The following is a 20,807-nucleotide window of genomic DNA, read 5'->3' as shown; positions in this document are numbered from 1 at the left end:
CTCCATTTTTCAAATAAAAGACATTCATGCTCACTCGCAACAACAGGGAGTTGGATGAGATGCTCACCAGGTGAATGAATCCTGCAGCAGTGAACAAGGTACTCAGAACGATGGATAACAGCTTGGAAAACTTCACTGAATTGCTAGGGGAAGAAAGACAAAGAGCTGCTGGGTTCTGACAGGTTCCCGAACAACACAAATACCTCATCCTCTAAACTCTCGCTCCTCAAAGTGCGGGACATGGGCCAGGAACAATGTTACACTTCCCTGGGAGCATACTGGAAATGCAGCATCCCGCGCCCTGCCTTGACCTACTGATCTGCATTGTTACAGGATCCCCTGCTTGCTTCGTATACATATTAGAATTGGAGATGCACAACTCTCAGGCATACCCCGTCACACACACGTGTCCCAAAAGCTTAGGTTCTGATGATCTCCACTAGCCTAATATTATACTGAAAAAAGGCAGTGTCCCAAGGATCCAGAGAGTGGGCTTGCAAAATGAAATTCTGAGTAGATCACAGAAATGTAGTTCCATATTGCTAAACTCACACCAGGATCTTTGAATGAAGAGGATCAAACAAGCTCCTGTTCTCCTACGGAAAGCCCTAGAGTTTAGCTGAAATCTCTGTGGTTCTCAGCAAGGTTACCGACAACACAGGAATAGCCCTTTCTGATCACAAATGCTCCATAAAGCATAAACCCTTAGTGAGACCCACCTGGCTGGTACTGTTTGATGCTTCTAGTGAGAATGCAGAGGCATGGAGATTGTGAGTGGGTAACGTTAGACCAAACTGCCTAAAACTTTAACAGGATTGCTGCTTAAAGGTAGTTTGGACTTTTTTTTAAACTGTAAATTTTAATTTTTTGGAGATATTTAGGTAGCTCTATTTCTGTAAGCAAGAGCTCACTGCTGCTGCTGCGCAGCTCTCAGGCTTGGAGGAACTGTCTTACGCTCCTAGACAGCAGAGGATCGATTCATGACAACGAATGTATAGAATCAAAGTGTCTGATTTCTTCAGTGATCCATTGATGATTTAGTAACACACTGTTTAGCCTTCATGTGTTTGTTTTTTATAGTTTTTGCCCTATAATTGATTTCTAATCAATTACAGTGTTGTGGTCAGAAAAGATGCTTGATAGGATTTGAATTATCTTATATTCACCGAGGCTTGATTTGCAACCCAAGATGTGATCTATCCTGGAGAACGTTCTGTGCGCACTTGAGAAGAAAGTGTATTCTCCTGCTTTCGGATGGAATGTCCTATAAATATCAATTAAGTCTATCTGGTCTAATGTGTCATTTAAGGCTTGCATTTCTTTATTCTCTGTCAGGACCATCTGTCCCCCACTATTACTGTGTTACTGTCGATTTCCCCTTTTCTGGCTGTTAGCATTTGCCTTATGTATTGAGGTGCACCTATGTTGGGTGCACAAATAATTTACAATTGTTGTATCTTCTTCTTGGATTGATCCCTTGGTCATTATGTAGTGTCCTTCCTTATCTCTTGTAACAGTCTTTATTTGAAAGTCTATTTTGCCTGAATTGCTTTGATTAAAATAAATTTTTTTTTCAGTGGGGGGGAGAATTAAAGCCTAAATGGACTGACACATTGTAGGTCCAAGAAACAGAAGAAACAAACTCTTCAAGATGATTGCAAACTTTCCAGCCAGTGTGTGAGGTTAATGCAGTGAGAGAAAAGTAAGCAAATGGTATCTTGGAAAGTAAGGGATTTTGTGACTTTTGCACTGAAGTTTCTGATGGGAAATGAGCTGAGTTGAAGGTTCAGTTAACATTTGAATTTCCTAATCTGAATGAGTGAGTAAGTAGTACTTGAGGCAGGGCTGGCATTTACCTGGTCCTGATGGCTCTCAGAATTTGCAAGATTTGAGGGAGTTCCAGCAGCCGCAATGCTCTTAAGAACCTTAAACCTACAACGCAATCAAAAAAAGAAAGCTGCCGAAAGATGAGGGTCACAAAGGGAGCAGTCTGAATTATACCACACCTGGGACTGCTTACGCTCTTTCTTTCCCTGAAATATGCTCAAATATAATATCTTACAATGCCATCAGTTTAAGACCTGAGCACTGGTTCAAATTCTGGTTCACTTAATGGCTGTTGTAATCTAAAGCAACGCCCTTAGCTTCTCTAGTTCCTCATCTGTAAAATGGGAATTATAATGATATCTACCTCGAAGGGTTGCTGAGTAGTAGTATTATTACAAAGTATGCAATAAGCACAACTCACATTTTACTCTATTTAACTCTTCTTTAGAATGGAGAGCAAATGATCCATAAACCACTTTAACTCCTTACTACAGAGTCTCTGTGATACGCTCCCTAGGGTTTGCATGTTGTTTGCCTTTATGTAGTCTGATAGTAACACTAGTAGGAAATATTTTGTAGATAATAAATGATAACATAAGATTACATAAAAACTGACAAAAGCCACAGAATGCGCACGTACTGCCAATACATTCTCCTTAAAGACAAAGTAACTAATTAAAAAATCTCTAACAGGTCACCGCATGTCTGGATATGATGATTTATACTTTTTAAAGACTACGGGAGGCTTTTCACTTCTCCCAGTCATGTGGGATCTCAGCACAAAGGTGCCACAGGGGGCTAGGATGCTGGGGCCCTGCCCCTCAGGTACGGATAATCCATAAACAATAAACAACCTCGTACACCTACTGGCATCAGGCCCATCGTCAGGGACTGGGGTAAAAAAAAGAATGGGTTCTGAAAATGTATTACAAAACCATATAATCACGGGGAGGAATTTTTTTAAACACCATTTAGGCTTTAAAGGAAAACGAAAGGATACGTACGGATGAATGTTGAGGGGTTTTTTTTGAGATTGCTTCTGATTCCCACAACTCACTTACCTAGCCAATTACTCTTCAAATAATAAGAAATAAAGGTTGGTGGAATGGTAAAGATGTCTACAATCGAATTCATCTCCAACCAGAACTTGACCTTGTCATCAGCTGCCACAAACTATGAAATGAAAACAGAAGACCCCAAATTCTGTTACCCTCAAAAATTTTACAGTGAACACAAGAGTGGCTTTTTTCAGGTACACTTCACCCACCAACTGAAGCTCTGACCGCATTCTATTACCTACATTCAATGTATACATACATATACCCATATATATTTATATAGCTATATAAGTAAATACACATTTATATATAAATATATATATATATACCTATATATTCATATAGATAAAGACATTGTACCTTTAGGGGGTATTCAATGAATGAACATGAATCCACCTTACTTACCAGATCTTAACTCTCCTACTTCAGAATAATCCCTTTGACCTTCCTACTGCTCCTAGAGCTTCCTGGTATATATATATAATTATATAGATAAAACCCCCTATTTGTGAGCAACGAAGATACCAGATTTAGGATGGTCTTCAATGGAAAAGGTCTAGAAGCTTGGTTGGCCAAGGCTTGTGTTTATGAGCTTCCCTATTTGGAATAAGAAAGCAGGCGCTTCCAGAAGGGAGGGGCTGCTGTAAAAATAAAACTGTGATGGCCAGTGTGGTTGAAATAAGTTTGAAGGAAGGTCATAGAAATACATACATGACATACCTTTCATACGCATGTACATGTTACATACATACACACTTATATGTGCATATATATACCTCTGTGTGTCTGTATATGTGTGTATATACATGTGTTTGTGTGTGTGTATATATATATGTGTGTGTATATATGTGTGTGCATATACGTGTGTGTATGTGTGTATACATACATGTGTGTAGGTGTGTGTATATATACGAGTGTATATGGGTACATATATGTGTGTATATATGTGTGTATGTGTGTATATGTGTGTGTCCCTGTGTGTATAGATATGTGTGTGTACGTGTGTGTATCTGTCTGTATATATATGTGTGTATATGTGTGCGTGTATATACATGTGTGTATGTGTGTCTGTGTGTATATATTTGTGTGTATATGTGTGTGTCTGTGTGTATGTGCGTATATATGGGTGTATATGTGCATGTATGTATGTGTATATATGTGTGTGTATATATGTGTGTATATATTTGTGTGTATATGTGTTTATATATATGTGTGTGTGTGTGTGTGTGTGTGTGTGTGTGTGTGTCTATCTCACAAACATGAGATAGATAAATCTAGAATCTAGATCTAGGGTGGTCCCTCAAAAAGTGCTTGTGGAATGAGAGAACTATTGAATACATGAATGCAACAAAATTAAAGGCACAAGAGTATTTTATAGAGTTATATGGCACATATGCCATCAGTGGAGCCGATGACATTTTCAGAGGCTTGTTACTCAAGTTCTGCTCTCTTGTGATTACTAGTTGCTCTTCTAAGTGGCAAGTGGGAAGCCAATAAGAAGGACTGGGTGATAGGGTGACGATATTTTAACAAGGAATCCTTTTCATTTGTGTTAAAACTGTTGACCTGGTTTACAGTTTCAAGTGCAGGAGACGGTTTGGGGGTCTCGTTATACATTTGACAATTTAGGGCCCAGATCCTCTGGCTTTAGAGCCTGAAAGCATAAGCAGATTGTCTAAGGAAGGCATCTCCTTGTATAACCCAGATCTCTTTACAGTGCGCCTGTTGTATTCCCGTTTACTCCCATGTTCAATAGGTACTTACTCTCAATCCAAAATAGAAACTAAAGAAAGCATTGAAAATCAAATCAATCGGGATGGTTTTGTCCTGGTGTGAAGAACAGCTTCTAAAAGGGCTGGAAAAGAAACAAAGACAGTTTATAAAGGTGGGCATTTTTAAAAGCTGTGGCTACAGAGGTCCAAATAAAGAGAATGGGTGGGCAATTTTCTATTTATTTACCATGAATGGTCAACCCAGACACTTATGTGCACATCTCAAGGAAATTACTTTTCTCTTGGGAGTAGAGGTATGCATGAACAAAACCTCTGGGCCGTGAATGTAGCTGAAAATAACAAAAGAATTACCTGCTCTTCTTTTCATAGAGTTTATTGGTTCCATTTTCATTTTATCAACGGGATTCAGAGGCACAGAGGCACAGAGGTTATGTGGCTCTTTTTGGTGTGCGAGACCATCTTACCCAGCCAGGACATTTTGGCTTCAGTATACTTCTGATAAGAGAGCTACTCTACGTCAAATGAACTGATCTGAAGCAAATTCCAAGGAAATGTTCCTAAAAGGTCAGTAAGGAATCCACAAAACAAAGACTACTAGCTTCTGTAGGATCTCTAAAGTTGCCTGACCTGTGTGGCCCTGTAATCCCAGTTTTACTTTAGCTGGAAATCCAATAAAATTCCCAGAGGATCAGCATGGAGTTCAGGTTAGGTTGGGTTGTGTCCGAGAAGCTGTCCTAACTTTGGCACAGGAGAAGGGAATGCCTTCAGAGAACAACAGAGGATAGTTTGCTCCTACATCCCCGGTGAGGTCTAGCATTTTCTTTCCTCAGACCATCCAAACTTGTCTAGAACCTATGAGAAACCCTGAAATGACTACAGCACTTCTGCTTTAACACCTAAGGAATCCAAAGGCACATAAGGCCCACATAAACGGTCCAAAGGAGGAGACAACAGCTGGAGGCCTGTAGTCCCAGAAACTAGAATAGACATATGCACAGCACCCCAGCTCCTAGCAGTGCAGGATGACAGGATACAGGAGAGACGCATGCATGTTTTTGTTTGTTTGTGGAGTTGGGTTTAGTACTTCCTAGGGGGAACTAAACACTTACCCTTTTCTTATGAGCTTGTGTGTGTGAGTTTATGTGAAAGTATATTAAACATTATTCCTGACAGAATATTCCAAATTAGCTGGTAAGCTACTGATATGAGCAGACAGGATTGACTGGGGATTTTACTCACTCAGTGGAGTTGATGAAATAGATTATAAGAGACCCAATGCTTAGGACAAAGACAAGGATCACCTGAAAAAAAAATAAAACACAGACAAATGTACAGATCCATTCTATTAGCATGAACATAGATGAATAAACACACCAACAAAACTGTGTTTTAACTTTTTCCCTTGCCTATATACCTGTAGCCATTTTTTCCCACACATACATTTATGTTAGCATTCATTCATTCACTCAACAAAAACTGACTGGACCTTTACTGGGTATTCAGTCAATGAACATGTACCTACCCATTTTACCTACCTAATTTTAACTTTCACACGCTTCAGAATAAACAATTTGTCCTTTCTGCTGCTCCTAAGGTTTTCTGAGCTCAAGAAGTCCTATTGTTTATTCATTCACTCACTCATCAAACATTTATTAAGTGCTTAATATGTGTTATGCACTTTATTACACGCTAGAAGATGCGGGCCATGGGATACAGACTCTGAACTTGAATTGCCTATGATGTTGGAGAAGAAACAGTCCCAAACATGCCCCTCTAAAGGATGCGCAGAATTCTGACAGGAGGGAACACGCTATAAAGTGAGGAGAGAAAATGAGCGCTTTAACTTGCCAATACATCTGGTCTGTAAAGTACGAATTTGTGGAATATAATCAGAAATTTACCCATTTAAAACCCTCAATACATTTGGATGAAATATTTTGCAGCCTCGGTGAATTTTGGGGTCAACTGCAGGTAATCAGTTATTTCTAGCTTCCGAACATTTAAAAAAATGTGTTCAGTCCTGTGTAAAACTGTATTTTATTTACAATTAAAGCTTCACTCCCTTCTAGTTCAGGTGTTCCTTGAGCAGGCTACTAGTACGCAAAAAGGGATTCGTTTCTTCTCTGTTAACCCTTTTGTTTTTTTTAGGCCTCTGAGAATCCCAGGTCAGTGTCAAGCGGAGCACAGAAAGGGGAGCTAATAGCAGGAAGTGTTGGACTTGACTGGTGTTAGATCACTACGCTCTCACCCTTGGGCTCTCCAGGCACGGGAGGTGTTTACTGTTTATTTGCCTGGGGTGTTGGAGATTCCCAATTCAGTTCATATTCAAATTCAACAGATATTTCTTTAGTACCTATCGTGACTCAAGTATTGTTCTGGTGATTGGGAAACATCATTCAACAACATACACAAATATCCCTGCTTTATAGAGCTTAGGGTCTAGACAATAAATAGTAATTAACATGTACCTTAGGTGGTATGTGAGAAGATGCATGCTAGGAAAATAAAGGAGAGCAACTTAAACGATCAGAAGTGCAAGGGGAGGGGGCCGACAGGCTGCAGCTTGATAATATTTAATTGCTAAGCGTCCCCTCTGCGGTTCCCTTAAGCTGAATGAAAGCGTCCTCTCTCGCTGGTTGCTCACAACTCTTTTCTCAGTGCACCTTGCACTCCTGTATTCTGCTGGAACTCTTCCCCCTCCAGATGCCTACTTGGACAGGTTCGAGAAGACTCTCACATGTGACCCACATCTGGCCCACGGACCAGCTCGAGCACTCTTTGCCCCAACAAACACTAGAAGGACAGATTCTCTTCGGTGTGGCCATCCCTCTTCACCAACGAGCCCACACATCAGCTCTCTGTGTCCCCAGAGTTCCAAGAGATGCCAGCTGACCTTTCTAAGTGGTCTCTCGCTTGACAGGGGAGGAACACCCCCCGCCCCAGTACCTCTGCCACAATAAGAGCTTGTTCCAAAATCCTCTTCAATTTCCAGCTTACCCAGATTTACATGGGGTTGGTCAAGATGCTAAGAGCTTCAACTGGTCTTCCTCCAACTGCTTTGTAAGTGGCAATGCTGCACGTTAATGGGAGTTAGTGGCATCTATTTTTCTTAGGGTCTCAACTCTTACTGTCAGTTCCATTTTAACATCTGAATCAAGGGTCGAGGGAGATATCACTAAGACTGTGGGTCTCATGGAGATATTTGGTTACAAATGTAGTCTGAAGCTCAGGAAAAATGCTGGGAGTGGATATGCGTATGTGTGTCTATGTGTGTGTATATATATATATTTATATCAGTAGATTGATAATTATTAATAGTTTCCATGAAATCTTTTTTCTTCTCCTTACATATGATTACATATTTTTTCTCTCTTACTAAATCCCATACGTGATTCTTCATCTATAAATCACGTATTGACAGGCTTCCAGAAATACGGTAACAAGGTCATATATTTATAGTCCTCCACACCATAAAGTTAACAAAAAAAATAAATAAAAGAAGAAAATGTTAGTTTTATTCAATCTAAGAACAATATCAACTTCATGCCACAAACCGAAAAAGGATGATCCAGAAATTATATATAATAAGCAACAAAATGTGTACCAACCCAAAATAAAGCACTGGGAGCTAACAGCTTGTGAAGGCTGTTTGGTGAGTCAGGTAGAAATGGGAGATATCCTGAGAGGACTTAGGAGTTTCCCTTGGGTTGAAGGGGCAAAGTCTGGAAGTGCTGGCTATTTGGGAGGGGTAGGAAGCCCGCCACCTGAGCTGTGATTTCTACAGTGGGGCTTAAAGCCCGTTTAGTTGGCGGATGGTTATGGGCGTCTTCAGAATCCAAACAGCCACCAACGCAGTTAACGAGGGGCTCTATGAATACTCTAAGTCTTCGCTTGTGAATATGAGAGGACACCAGAAAGTTGCCAGTTATACGGGAGGCATAAGAAGACAGGAGGATCAGGCACACAGAATAGATGAAATAACCTCCAGTGAAAGAGTGAGCATAGAATATGTAATTAAACACTTAATTATTACAATTAGTGTTCCTGGTGAGATTCTAAAAAGCTGTTAAATAGTACTGGAGGATTGGGAAGACCAAGGAATATGGGGGTGACACAGAGGTAGGAACTGCAAGAAGCTGCACCCCCAAGGACTGGCTGGGAGATCAACAGAGGGAGGTTGGGATTCTCAACATTTCAAAACATTCGATGCCAAAGGGCATCAAAGAGGTGCCCTTCGGAGGGGGGCTTCGGACTTGGGAGGAGGGGTCCTGGGTTGGCTAGTAATGGCACATCTGAAGAGACACTGTGAGCTTGGTCCTGGTGCTGCTGGAAAAGCCTGGAAACTGAAACCAAGCACTGCTACTGGAAGAAAAAGCCACTGATGAAGTGAGGCTGAAAAAACTAGATGTAAAACACAGAAAGGCAGTTCCCTTCCCCTCCTCTAGAGCACAAGGGAGCTGACCAAAGAGACATGTGGTGGCTGCGTACTAGCCTCACATCACAAAGCAGAGGAGAGAGGGTGGATTTGGAGCCGAGAGACAAGAGTTTGGTATCCTTAAGTAGCCAGAACACTTTGGAACAGCATTTACAGAGGTTTTACGAAAAAGGATTACAAGCCAAGCATTCTAAACCCAACCAAATTGTTGTTCACTTATGAGAGCAAGGGGAAAAAACTGGGGGACATTCAACAATTCGGAAAGTGTACTACCCACAATTTCCCTCGCAAATGAATATGGCAAGTACTCAAGAAAAAAAAATTAGATAAAATAAGTTAGGTAAGAAAAAATGGTGCCTAATAAAACTGGTAAAATTAATGGAATTTTTAACTCTGAAGCAAATGTTAAGAAGAAAATCTGACCAGCTGTACTATGCGAAAAGCCACAAAAACTAAAAAGCACAGTAGCAATCTGGAACTGAGTGTTCAGATTAATTCAACAATTTCTGGAAGGAAGGAGGGGTGGTGTGGAGGAAAAGCATGCCAAAGGTCTCAGGCGAGAGCAGTATATAGATATAAAACATGCAGAGATATTATTAGAGAGAAATACAGGTGGGAAGTTTATTCTGAATTTCATTGACTGATATACCTATGATATTCTATTAAAAATGGAAAATCCCAAGTCAAAAGATACAAAAGAAAATAAATAAAATTAACAAAAAGGAACAAATAAGGAATGTAAACATCAGCGAATCGTCAGTACTTACTACACCCTTGAAGGGTTTACAATACTCCCTACAGTATTTTAAGGAGGTTATTCACATTATGCGAAAGCAGTGCAATTTGGGAAAATTAACTTGTTCAAGATGAAGTGGAGAAGCCAATGCTTAAGGTAATGTCTCTCAAAATTCTCAATCACCATGTCATTCCGCCTCTCCAGCAAGATAAGGAACTAAGATGTCACAAAGGTCCTAGTTGTGTATCTAATACCCATTCTCCTTGTCTTTACCAACACACTCCATTTGTTTGTTTAAGGCACAGAAATTTAGATAGTCTATTATGCAGTAAATTCAATCTCTATATGTTATAGAGAACAATGAAACAGATCACCATAAAGGAGAATAATTAAATTATCCAGTAAATGAACAAATAAATGCATTCTTAAATCAATAAACACAAAAGTGCAGCCACATGATATTTAAAGAGACACACTTAAGAGGAAATAAGACAGAAAGACTGAAAGAGAGCTGGGCAAAGACATCCTAACCAAGTATGAATAAAATGAAAGCAATGTTACCTGCTAACATTATGTTCTAAAGTATCCCATGGGTAAAAAAACAAAAACAAAAACAAAAACACAAAAACAACAAAAACCCACTCAATGTGACAAAAATGGATATTTCATATCAGTAAAAGGCACCATCGACCAAGGAGTTATAATAGGTAACTCTATGCATTGACTGATGTTACATAAAATATATAACTCCAAATCTGTTAGAAATGTAAGATATTTGATAAAACTATAAAATAATAAATGAAAAATTTTGACATGCCCTTTTCAATCAGTCAGCAAATAATTAAGGGTATGGAAAATATACACAGATTCTCTCAAAAGTCCATTACACAGTAATAAAAATTGATCAGGTACTAGGGAACAAAGAATTTCCCCATAAATTCCATAAACTAGAGATCATAAAGGCAGTGATATTCTTGGACCATAAATTTCACCAAAGTAGAAAAGAGAGCCAGTCCAACACCAAGGAAACAAAAGCATGCAACACTCCTCACAATAGATTATGAATCAAGCAAGAAATCAAAATTGAAACTTAACCTAAATAAGAACCGGGCATTACTAAAAATAAGAACATGACTTGCCAAGGTCTATGAGATGTGACCAAAGAAGCGCTCTGAGGAAAAAAAAATTTATAAATGAAATTCAACTGAAAAATCAGTTAAAACGAGGCCAGCCTAGAGGGCTGTCCAGGGTGAAGGCTGCGCAGGCTTGGCGGGACCGGCGCTGGGCATGCGCAGTGCTGACCTGCGCCTTCCAGGCTGAGCCCGGCTGGATGGAGCCTCCGGGATCCCGGATACAGGCATCCCCAGGTTGACAAGGGAGATGAGTGGCAGCCCTCGGCAGAGCTGACTGGGAGGAAGCGTGAGCGCGAGCTCGGGAAGACTCGGCTCATCAAAGCTGCCCCAGCGACGAAAAAAATAAACCCAGTGATCAGGAAATTGACCAACATGATGATTTAGGAGGAAACGAAGTACTGGCCAGGACCTTCTGACAGAATGAGGAAGGTCTGAAAAAGAAGCAGCCTGAGAAGTACCACGCTGCTTCTGCAGAGGAACAGGCAACCATCTAACATAACTCCTGCACTCCTTCCACGGGGCACTGAAAAACTGAGCCTGGGATGGGCGGGGACCCATCCTCAAAGGTGCCCGTTCCTACCAGGTCCCTGTGATGCTAGCCAACCACTGTGGTGGCTTCCTGGTTGGCTAGCAACAGGCTATTGAAATTAAGAAGGATAAAAGTGATATTAATTACATACGATATATATATATGTATATCATGAAATGTATACATCTCCAGCAAGGCTACATGTGACCAAAAGGGAGGGACACGGCCCATCATGAGAGGGGAATGGTGTCAATTAGGAGTAGAAAGAGAAAAAAAAAAATCATACTTTCTAGTCAAAGGAGAAAGGTGGAGTTGAATCTATGGAGTAGTCGAGGAGACCTTCAAAGTTACATTCTCTTTAATGGCTCATTTTCCCTGGAAAATGTCCCGTGGCTTTGAAAAACAAAACTTTTCACTTAAAGCTAAGGCAGCTATGTCGTTTATTGTCACAACACATAGACTTTTAAGAATGAAAGAGACTCTATTAAACAGTTACATCAGGACAACATGCAAAAACCTGCGCTTATATTCATCCTGCCAGAGAAGACAGAAAAATAGAAGATGGACATAAAGTAGTGCCTAGGATGATGCTAAAAGTAGATACACTTACTAAAGATGAGCCATATTTTTGGTTCTTAAATGTTTTAGCTATCAAAACAACAGAGAAACGCAGTTACGCAATTAATAGCATCCAAAAAAAGGAACAGTTTAGGAATAGGACTCTTTGGAACTAAATTCAGTAGAAAACCTCCCACAGGTAGCTGTAAAAACATGCTTGTGATAACTAAAGCAACAAGCCCAAAGATGCTGCAGAGGTGATCAGCACATTGCCTTGTTTCATCTCTAGAAGGATCTCCGAAGGTCTCCGGTTTTGAAGATAATATTTTCTTTCCCTTTGACTATTTGCATTTTCCTCTCCTTTTCATTTTCCTTCTTTTTCTTTTCATCCTTCTTTTATTTTCTAAATAACACCTTCCTCTCCTCCTCATCCTCCTCCTTCCTTTTTCTTCTCACACTGTGTTGTTGGCCACGTATCCAGGTATTTAAGATATTAGTCTACAGATGTTATTAAATTTGCCATCATTGTGGGTTTTGATATAGATACTGTGCCTTCATTGAAAAAGAAAATCAGATACTTTCTTTCTTGTATTTTCTATGCCCTTGGACTATTTAATTAGCATTAGAGAGATTCACTATTTGAAGATCTAGCAGACTGGACCTCAGAATTGTCTGGGTCTCCCGTAGGCAGGGGGGAGAAGGGTAGTGGTGGTGATGTTGATAAAGTCTTTGACAATATCTTTGTATCTTCCAGTTATTTGGTCTGTTTAAGTTTCTTTCTTTTTTTCATGGTCATTTTTGCTTATTTATGTTGTCCTACAGAATCATTTGGTTTTCATACTTAATTGTGCATTTATCTTTCAATTTCCTTTTTATCTGTATTTATTTTCTCATTTTAATGTCTTATTCCATATATTTTGCTTTTCCCCTCTTGGATTGTTTAGCCTACCTATTGATTTCTCTATTTTATTGTTTGTTTCAAATAATCAGCTCTTTTATAATTTGTTAATTTCTAGCTTTCTTATTTATTCTCCTTTGATTTAATGTGTTTTCTTTCTCTGACTTTTCAACATTGATAATTCATTTATTTTAATTATTTTTTATTTATCAAGATAAGTTGTCAATGTTATGCGTTTAACTTAGAACAATTCCCAACTTATAATGTAGGTGCAAGGGATATGTGATGTTTTCATCATCTTTACTCTTTAAATATTCTGCAATTTTAAGTTTGATCTCTCTATGAGTCAAGAGTCATTTTAGAAAGAGATATTTACAATATTTTAGCTGTAACTTATTTGTTTTTGGTTCTTTTTTTCTGAGTTTATTATTTTCCTGTCCATTTATTGTACTGTGTTCAATTTATGTCCTCTGCCTCTACTCTGTAAGTTTTTTAATTGGGATTGTTTTTTGGGGGCCTATTAATATATACTGAATATTTACAAATAGTTTGTAGACATTTGTAGGTTTAAGTTATGTTTTTACCATATGGAGTTTGATCATTTCAGTCAGCTCTTTGTTATTAATTAATTTACTTTGGTCTTCTTTATCCTTCTCCTTCTCCTCCTTCTTCTTCTTTTCTATTTAGTGTCTCCTGATATAAAATAAGTGAACTAAAAGTTCATACTACCAATGTGTCTTTAATATTGCTTTTTGATTTCTTGTAATTTTTAATTTATTAATTATCTTGAAGTTATATTTTTGGTATAATGATACTCATGATGTTATATCTTGGTTGAAGTTAGTTACAAATTTTCATTCCAAAATTATGTGTTGAATTGTGTCCCCAAAGAGGTATGTTGAAGTCCTAACCCTTAGTACCTCAGAAAGTGACCTGGTTTGGAAATAGGGTCTTTGCAGATGGATTCAAACTAAAATAAGGTCATACGGATGGACTCTAATCTAATATGACTGGTGTCCCTATAAAAAGGAGAAATTTGGACACAGGCATGAACAGAAGAAACACGATGTGAATACCGTGTGCAAATGAAGCCAGAGACCTGGGTGCATTTACAAGCCCAGGAGTGCCGAAGATTACCAACAAACCACCAGAATCCAGGAGATAGGCATGCAGCTGGCTCTCCCTCCCAGCCCTCAGAAGGAACCAACCTCTGATCTAAGACTTCTAGCCTCCAAAACTGGGGGACAATACATTTCTGTTGTTTAAGCCACTCAGCTTGTGGTACTTTGTTACAACAATCCTAGGAAACGAATACAGGCTACTTGGCTTCGTTTATTGTTTTTTTGCCTTGAATTCACACTATTGTCATTTGCCTAGTATGCCTTTGACAATTCCTTTATTTTCAAACTTTAGTGCCTCTTGAATTTCTAAAACATAATTAGACCATGTCAACCCATGCTTAAAAACCCCTCAGTGACTCTCCTTTGCACTAGAATAAAATTATTCCATTTGAATAGCCTAGCTCCTTGCTACAAAGTGCAAAGCACTGCATGGTTCTCCTGTCTCCAATCAGACCTCAGAGTCCTCTGCCCTCTTGGCCTCTAGCACCGGAACCTCATTTGGTACTTGCAGTAAGTAATCTGAGCCCTTTACATCCACAAGTCTCTTCTCTCTATTGGGAAACCTGTTCCTTCCACTATTCAATCACTTTATCTTTCTGATTCTTCAAGTCTCAGCTCAAATCTTACCTTTTCAAAGATTTCCTCTCAGATCACTGTATCTAATGTGATCTAACACCAAAACCACCGAAACTCACAAACAAATCACTCATCATTCCCTCACAGCACTGATCATCATGTGAATTTATCTTATCTATTTATGTACACATTCATCATCTCTACCCCCACCAGAATTTAAGTCCCATAAGGGCAAGATTTTTGCCCGCATATTTCATCGTCTAGAGTATATGCTTTGCATGTAGTTGGCAAGCAGTAAATATTTGTTGAAAGAAAGAAGGAAGGAAATTACAAAGGACGGATGGGTGGAAGGAAGGAAATCTATAAGCCACTTTTTTTTCTTTCTCATCCTTTCATAAAACACTTGCTTGGAACCCTCGCTGAGAGTCTCAATTCTGTGTTTCAATGCTAGACTTTTTATTCTAATTTAATCTTTACTCCATGCTTCCTGTTGTTCCAACCATTTAATCATAAGCTGTAACAGACTGAAAGAACAATTTTTCCATCATTAAAGAAATAATTTTTATTGAGATGTAATCAATGGTCATTCCTTCCCCACCCAATCCCTATATGCAGTGCTTACGTGGTCGACGGTGGAAGTTCTCTTCTGCCTCACCCCAGGGTCCTTTACTACCTTATTTCCAACATTATCCACATATAATCCAACATGATTTGAACACTCGAAGAGATCCTAACTAACAAATTCCTGATAAAAATCATAGAGAATCACAAAATCCTTCTCTAACAGGTCACAGGGACAAGGATTTCTAAAAAGAGACCAAAACTTTAGAAGGAAAAAAACGGAGAGACACATTTCCAGATGATTCAGTATTCCCTGCAGAGTTTATCAAAGCAGTTTTACTTATGTACTTTAAGATAAGTTTTTAAAAAATTAGTTAGATTGGAATTAAACAACATTAACAGAAAAGAACAATGTTTGTACTAATTACAAAAAGCAGAGGAGAATCTTTCGTTCACATACGTCTCCTTCCACCATGCCACCATGGGATGGCAGCATACCCTCAAATTACAGATTGTTTTCGAATGTTTCAGATCAAAGGCTACCACTGAAATGACGATGGGGCAATATTCTCATTTACAGGGCATCTGCTATTTCCAGACAATGGGGTGTAAACATTTCCCTGACGGTCTTTTCTCTCAAGGAGTCCATAGTGCACTTAGGGTAGACAGGCATATGCACAGAGAATTTTAATTTAACAGCGTTCAGTGGAAATGATAGAAACTTAGAGAGGGGGACTCTTAGCTTAATATGGAGATAAGGTAAAATGTGCCTGAGGAGATGATGCCTGGACTGAGTTATAATATGTCAACGTTTACCTAGATTAAAACAGGAAGTAAATGATAAATATCATAGAGGGGCCAAAAAAGACCAGTTTGTAAAATGAAGAAAGGAAGCTGTTGGAATCAAAGGAGGGGAAAATAGTTGTACCTCACAGGGCAGAGAATCCACTAAAACCCAACATTTTTTGAGCAACAGCTGCATGCCAGACATTCATCTACATACACGGAGAATGAAATGCATACAACCTTTGCCCTAATACAGTCTTTCTTCTAGTGGATAGGCTGACAACAAATAGAAAGTGTAATGCCAAGTAATTACATTCACTCCAAAGAAAAAGCAAGCAGAGTCATCAGTAGAGAGCACAGACACAAGGAGACGGCGTTGGGAGGTAGTGATATTTTAGACAAGGCCAGCAGACGCTTTCACACTGACCATACATCACACGCGTGGCTAAAGTTCGTTAGCAAGTGAGCACTGGAAATGTACTCACCAACACCTGTCCCACAAAGGTCTGTGCCGAGAGCAACATTTCTACACGATCACGAAAGACTCCCTGGAAAGTGAGACTTCTTGAATGTTTACGGTCCATGCTACCTGACGTTACTTCCTAGAAGCAAGAGAAAGAAATCGAGAGTGAGCTGGGTCTCAGAGGAGGTCATCTGTTTTATGTGTTGATGGTGTCTCCTGCTGGAGCATCGGCCAGAACGCACTACACCTTGTCCAACCCCGGGAACCCTGAACTCACTTATTCCCTATTGCACACGATGAATTTTACTGGGTTTGTATTTTACTGCTCTTCGGCAGTATTTTCGTTCTGAATTCTGCAGTCTTCACCGTGCCCATCTCACATGCCCTCAGCCCCAGACCCTTCACGCTGACACTATTGTTATGATCAGGGTCGGGAGCAGCGTGCTTCTCTCTGTTCCGGGAATAAGTGTCTTATCCTTTTCTGTCAAGATACACAGACAAAAATGACAAATGGATTTCTAGGTGATTACTTAAGTATTTGCTTTTTCGAGTGAGAAAGAAGAAGGAAACTTTTCGCCATGTTATGTTGATTTTCATTCCTTATTTGGTATCACATCCTGTCGAAATTATGATCCTTCCTCAAGTTTACAAACTATCTTTACTTATTATACAATCCCCACTCTGTATCCGCGGGTTCTGCAACTGCATATTCAACCAACGTCGGATAGAAAATATTTTTAAAAAGAAATTTCAGAAAGGTCCAGAAAACAAAGCTTGAATTTATGGGGTGCTGACATGCTATTTACATAGCATTTGCATTATATTTACAACTATTTGCACAGCATTTACATCGTATTAGGTATTATAACTAACCTAGAAATGATTTGAAGGGTACTGGAGTATGTGCAAAAGCTATATGCAAGTACTATGCTATTTTATATAAGGGACTTGAGCATCCCCAGATTTTGGGGGTGTGTCCTGCAACCGCAAAGGGATACAAAGGGACCACTGTCTTTGAAATTTATAATAATCCTATGAGGTAGCCAAAGTAAGTCTGATTAAATCCATTTTCTATTAATAAGGAAACCGAGGTACAGAGAAATTAAATGACCTGCTGGTGGACAGGCAATGAGGCCAGTCTGGAGCCTGAACTAGCCTCTGTGTCTGTTGACAGCCTTGAACTACCCCTGAGAAAGACACAAGTGAACCGGGATTGACCGCACTATGCAGACTAAGACCTCTGACTTTTAGAAAAGCTCATTTTATGTGGAGCCAGGTTTTTGAAATGATTTAATTTTTCTATTCGTATTTTCTGAATGGTAAGAAGAGAAGTCTCATTAAATGGCTATTTGATAGAGTTTATATCTTGATCAACGATTGCCACTGATACGTAGGACTCGTCCTGCGCATGCCTGGGAAGTGGTCGGGGCATTGATTTTTCATTTGAATTCCATTATCAAATTGAGGTGCCTTTTGTGGCAAAACAAACTGGCCCTAAGATATAATAAAATCATACTTATGAATGTAGTAAATCTTTTAAAATGCACATTTAAGGAGAAAATTATGACTCTCCAAATAATTTTTAAAAGAACTTTCCACAGTACTTAGATTTGTGACAATTTTGCATTCGGCCAACTTTCCCAAAGGCTTAGAGAAAAAGGCAACACTCTCAATTTAATTAGATATTGTGAACTATTAAGAAGTCACTCAACTGTTATGAAACTCTCTCCTCAAGATTTAAAAGCAGAACAGTATAGTTTTCTGGTTGCTCAGACCCTGCTTATTAACATTTTGTAACATCTGCTCCCTATTCGAAATGAAAAGGTACCTCTGGACTGGAGGGCAGACATAAATTATATCAAAAGAATGAAATGAAAAATACAGCAAATGTTTATGGAAAAATGTGTTCTCACATTTTTGTAACCACACAAAAATGAATATGATGGGGAAGAAGCAGAAGTCTTCCTGGAGCAGAAGTCTAAGGAGATTAAACAATTCTACCAATTCAGTTGTGTGCTGAAAAAAAAAAAAGCAGAAGGCATATTCACCATATCCAGTACCCATTCACGCACCGTCAGTGTTGTTAAGAAATCAGAAGCCCAGGATTCATTCCCCAATTGCTATGCCACTGCTTACTGTCTTTAATCTGGAAATAATTAGTAATAGCATAAACTCATTTAGCGACAAAATCTATAAAATTCCATATTGGGGACTTCTAGAATGCAGACACCTGAATTTCATATGAGGACATTGGCAATGACCTTAAGAAGTTACCAAGTTATAAATTCTTTTATTTTATGTCAATGTTTGGCATCAAGAGGCAATGTTTCAAGCAACTTTTCAGTATTAATTACAAAACACAGTTGATGTGTTCTGTTATGGAAATCAGAAAAATAAAATTGGGGAAAGAAAAACTGAACAGATCTTTGCTTTCAACCATTGGTACCAGAACAGCCATTATGTAACATGTGAGCGTTTTTATTCTCTTAGGCAGAGTCTTATCTGCATAGGATACCATTAGTCTTACCATCATTTTCCAGTTGTTATTCAATAGTGCCCACCCTCACAAAGCTTGTTTGGGTGTAAAAAAGTGTCCCTGAGTTTGTCTCTGGATGGTGTGTGCGTGTATGCGTGGGTTTCTGCATGTGTGCACCACTCCGTGCGTTGTATTACCGTGTATAAAAGGCAATGTATACTTGTGAGTATATGAGCAGCCTGCGTGAATGATTCATGACGGTGAGGTTGACACTGACGTTCCTTTCTGCCTTCCTCACGGTACCTAACACAACTGTCATTTAAAAATGTGAAACAGAGGCATAGACCTCACGGTAGCGGATGTTTTTTTCAAAACAATGACATCTGTTTCCAGAGCTCACATGCATCGTCATCCACACAAGGCACTGCTTCCCCCAGTGGTGGGAGAGGAGGCCTGGCCCTGTAGCTGCACCCTTTGGCATGGCGGCCTGGGGTCCTGTTTTCCACGCCTGAGCAGGATGGACCCGTTTCTAAGTCAGCGCATCAGAGCTGGCCGTTAACCCGGGAAAACGGAGTGAAGCCTCCATGGTCTTCTAAACACAAATGCATGCCAACCCTGTCTCTGATCTTCGTACAGGGGAACTGACCAAGAAAATTCCTTTTCCCTCGCTCTTTTGCCATTTTTTAATGCTCCTCCAGATTAGCCTGGTGATTAATAAGATGAGAAGTCCAATGAAGAAGGTCACAAGGGAGGAAAGAATAAACGCTGCTTGGATCTCAGCTGTACAAGACATCTTCTCCAAGGGCTTCCCAACTATCGTCCTCTGACTTGGGTAGACACATCAGGAGACAGAATTGTCGGGCTGCTTCTTCTATGATGTCATGATCACATGGTAATGATTCCAGGAATTGGACTTCGGTGTACTAGAGTCCTAAGGCCCGGGCAGTAACAGCGAGAGGGTCCAGTAACAACCGAGGTGCCGACTCACAGGACGCAAATGAATGAACGGCAGAAGGTCCATGACGTAGGTCTTCGGAAGACCCGCATTCTCGATCGGATGCTGCTACTGACTTTCTCCACGACCCTGAGGAAATTGTATCCTTTGCGGCCATGCTCAAAGGGTCGTCTGTTTGGTCTGTGCAAACAACTTCAGCACAACCCTTTCTGAGTGAAGTGACTTCCATCCACACGTGTGTCAATGTGCCGATTCTTCTAGGTGATGCCACCTTCTCAGTGACCACAGAAGGACGGGTGAGGAAAAGGACTTCAGGGCTTTTGCATAGCCTCTCAGCTGGAAAGGCATGGTACAGGGTGCAGGCGCTGCAGGAAGCAATTTCGCCTGGGTGGACGCTGGTTGCTTGCTTCTGAGCTCAGGAATCTGGCCCCCTGATCTCTGCCTTACGGGGTCCTCCCCTTTCTTGCTTTTATCCCCACCCTGTCAGCAAACCCTTTGGTCCGGCGGAGGTAAAGTTCAACGTGAGAGCAATAGCTTTCATTTCCTCGGATGTTTTCAAAGGTGTAAGAAATGTCAAGCCTTTCAGCATGCAGGAGTGGAAGGCAAAATGCCCGTGCCCGAGGGAGGCGCTGGCTCCTCTGAGTTATTGTGAAGACGACCTGACATGAGCTGATGAGACCCAGGAGAAATGCTGCTGTCCTCTGGGCTCTGTCATGAGCCTGCTACCAGTGGCAGACGTAACGACAGACTTTCCTAGAAATGCTACCACAGGTATATTTCCTTCCTTTAAGTTTACCTGTAATTTTCACAAAATGCTGTCATTCAGCTGGCTAACTAGCAGATGGCAGCATGATAAAGAACTGTGCTCTGGGAGTTCAGAGCTCTGAGCTCAGCCCCAGTTCTTCTGTTAAGTTACTGTGTGGTGCCTCCAAAGTCACTTTAATTTTTCATAGTCTTATTTT

The 20,807-nt window shown here is 40.0% G+C and overlaps 1 protein-coding gene across 1 annotated transcript in view; it reads right to left on the bottom strand.

The window, feature by feature from the left end:
* Window positions 1-20,807, bottom strand: part of KCNU1 (potassium calcium-activated channel subfamily U member 1) — a 152,863-nt gene that overhangs the window by 106,613 nt on the left and 25,443 nt on the right. Inside the window, 6 exon segments of the mRNA XM_059049166.2 lie at window positions 68-143; window positions 1,857-1,932; window positions 2,889-3,000; window positions 4,650-4,740; window positions 5,858-5,919; window positions 16,437-16,553. Coding sequence (XP_058905149.1) covers window positions 68-143; window positions 1,857-1,932; window positions 2,889-3,000; window positions 4,650-4,740; window positions 5,858-5,919; window positions 16,437-16,535 — 516 coding nt within the window. The 5' untranslated portion in view covers window positions 16,536-16,553.

The sequence above is a fragment of the Kogia breviceps genome, chromosome 20 (assembly GCF_026419965.1).
Source record: "Kogia breviceps isolate mKogBre1 chromosome 20, mKogBre1 haplotype 1, whole genome shotgun sequence".
NCBI lineage: Eukaryota > Metazoa > Chordata > Mammalia > Artiodactyla > Physeteridae > Kogia > Kogia breviceps.
Note: the sequence above shows the minus strand (reverse complement) of the source record. Positions and strands in the feature narration are given on the sequence as shown.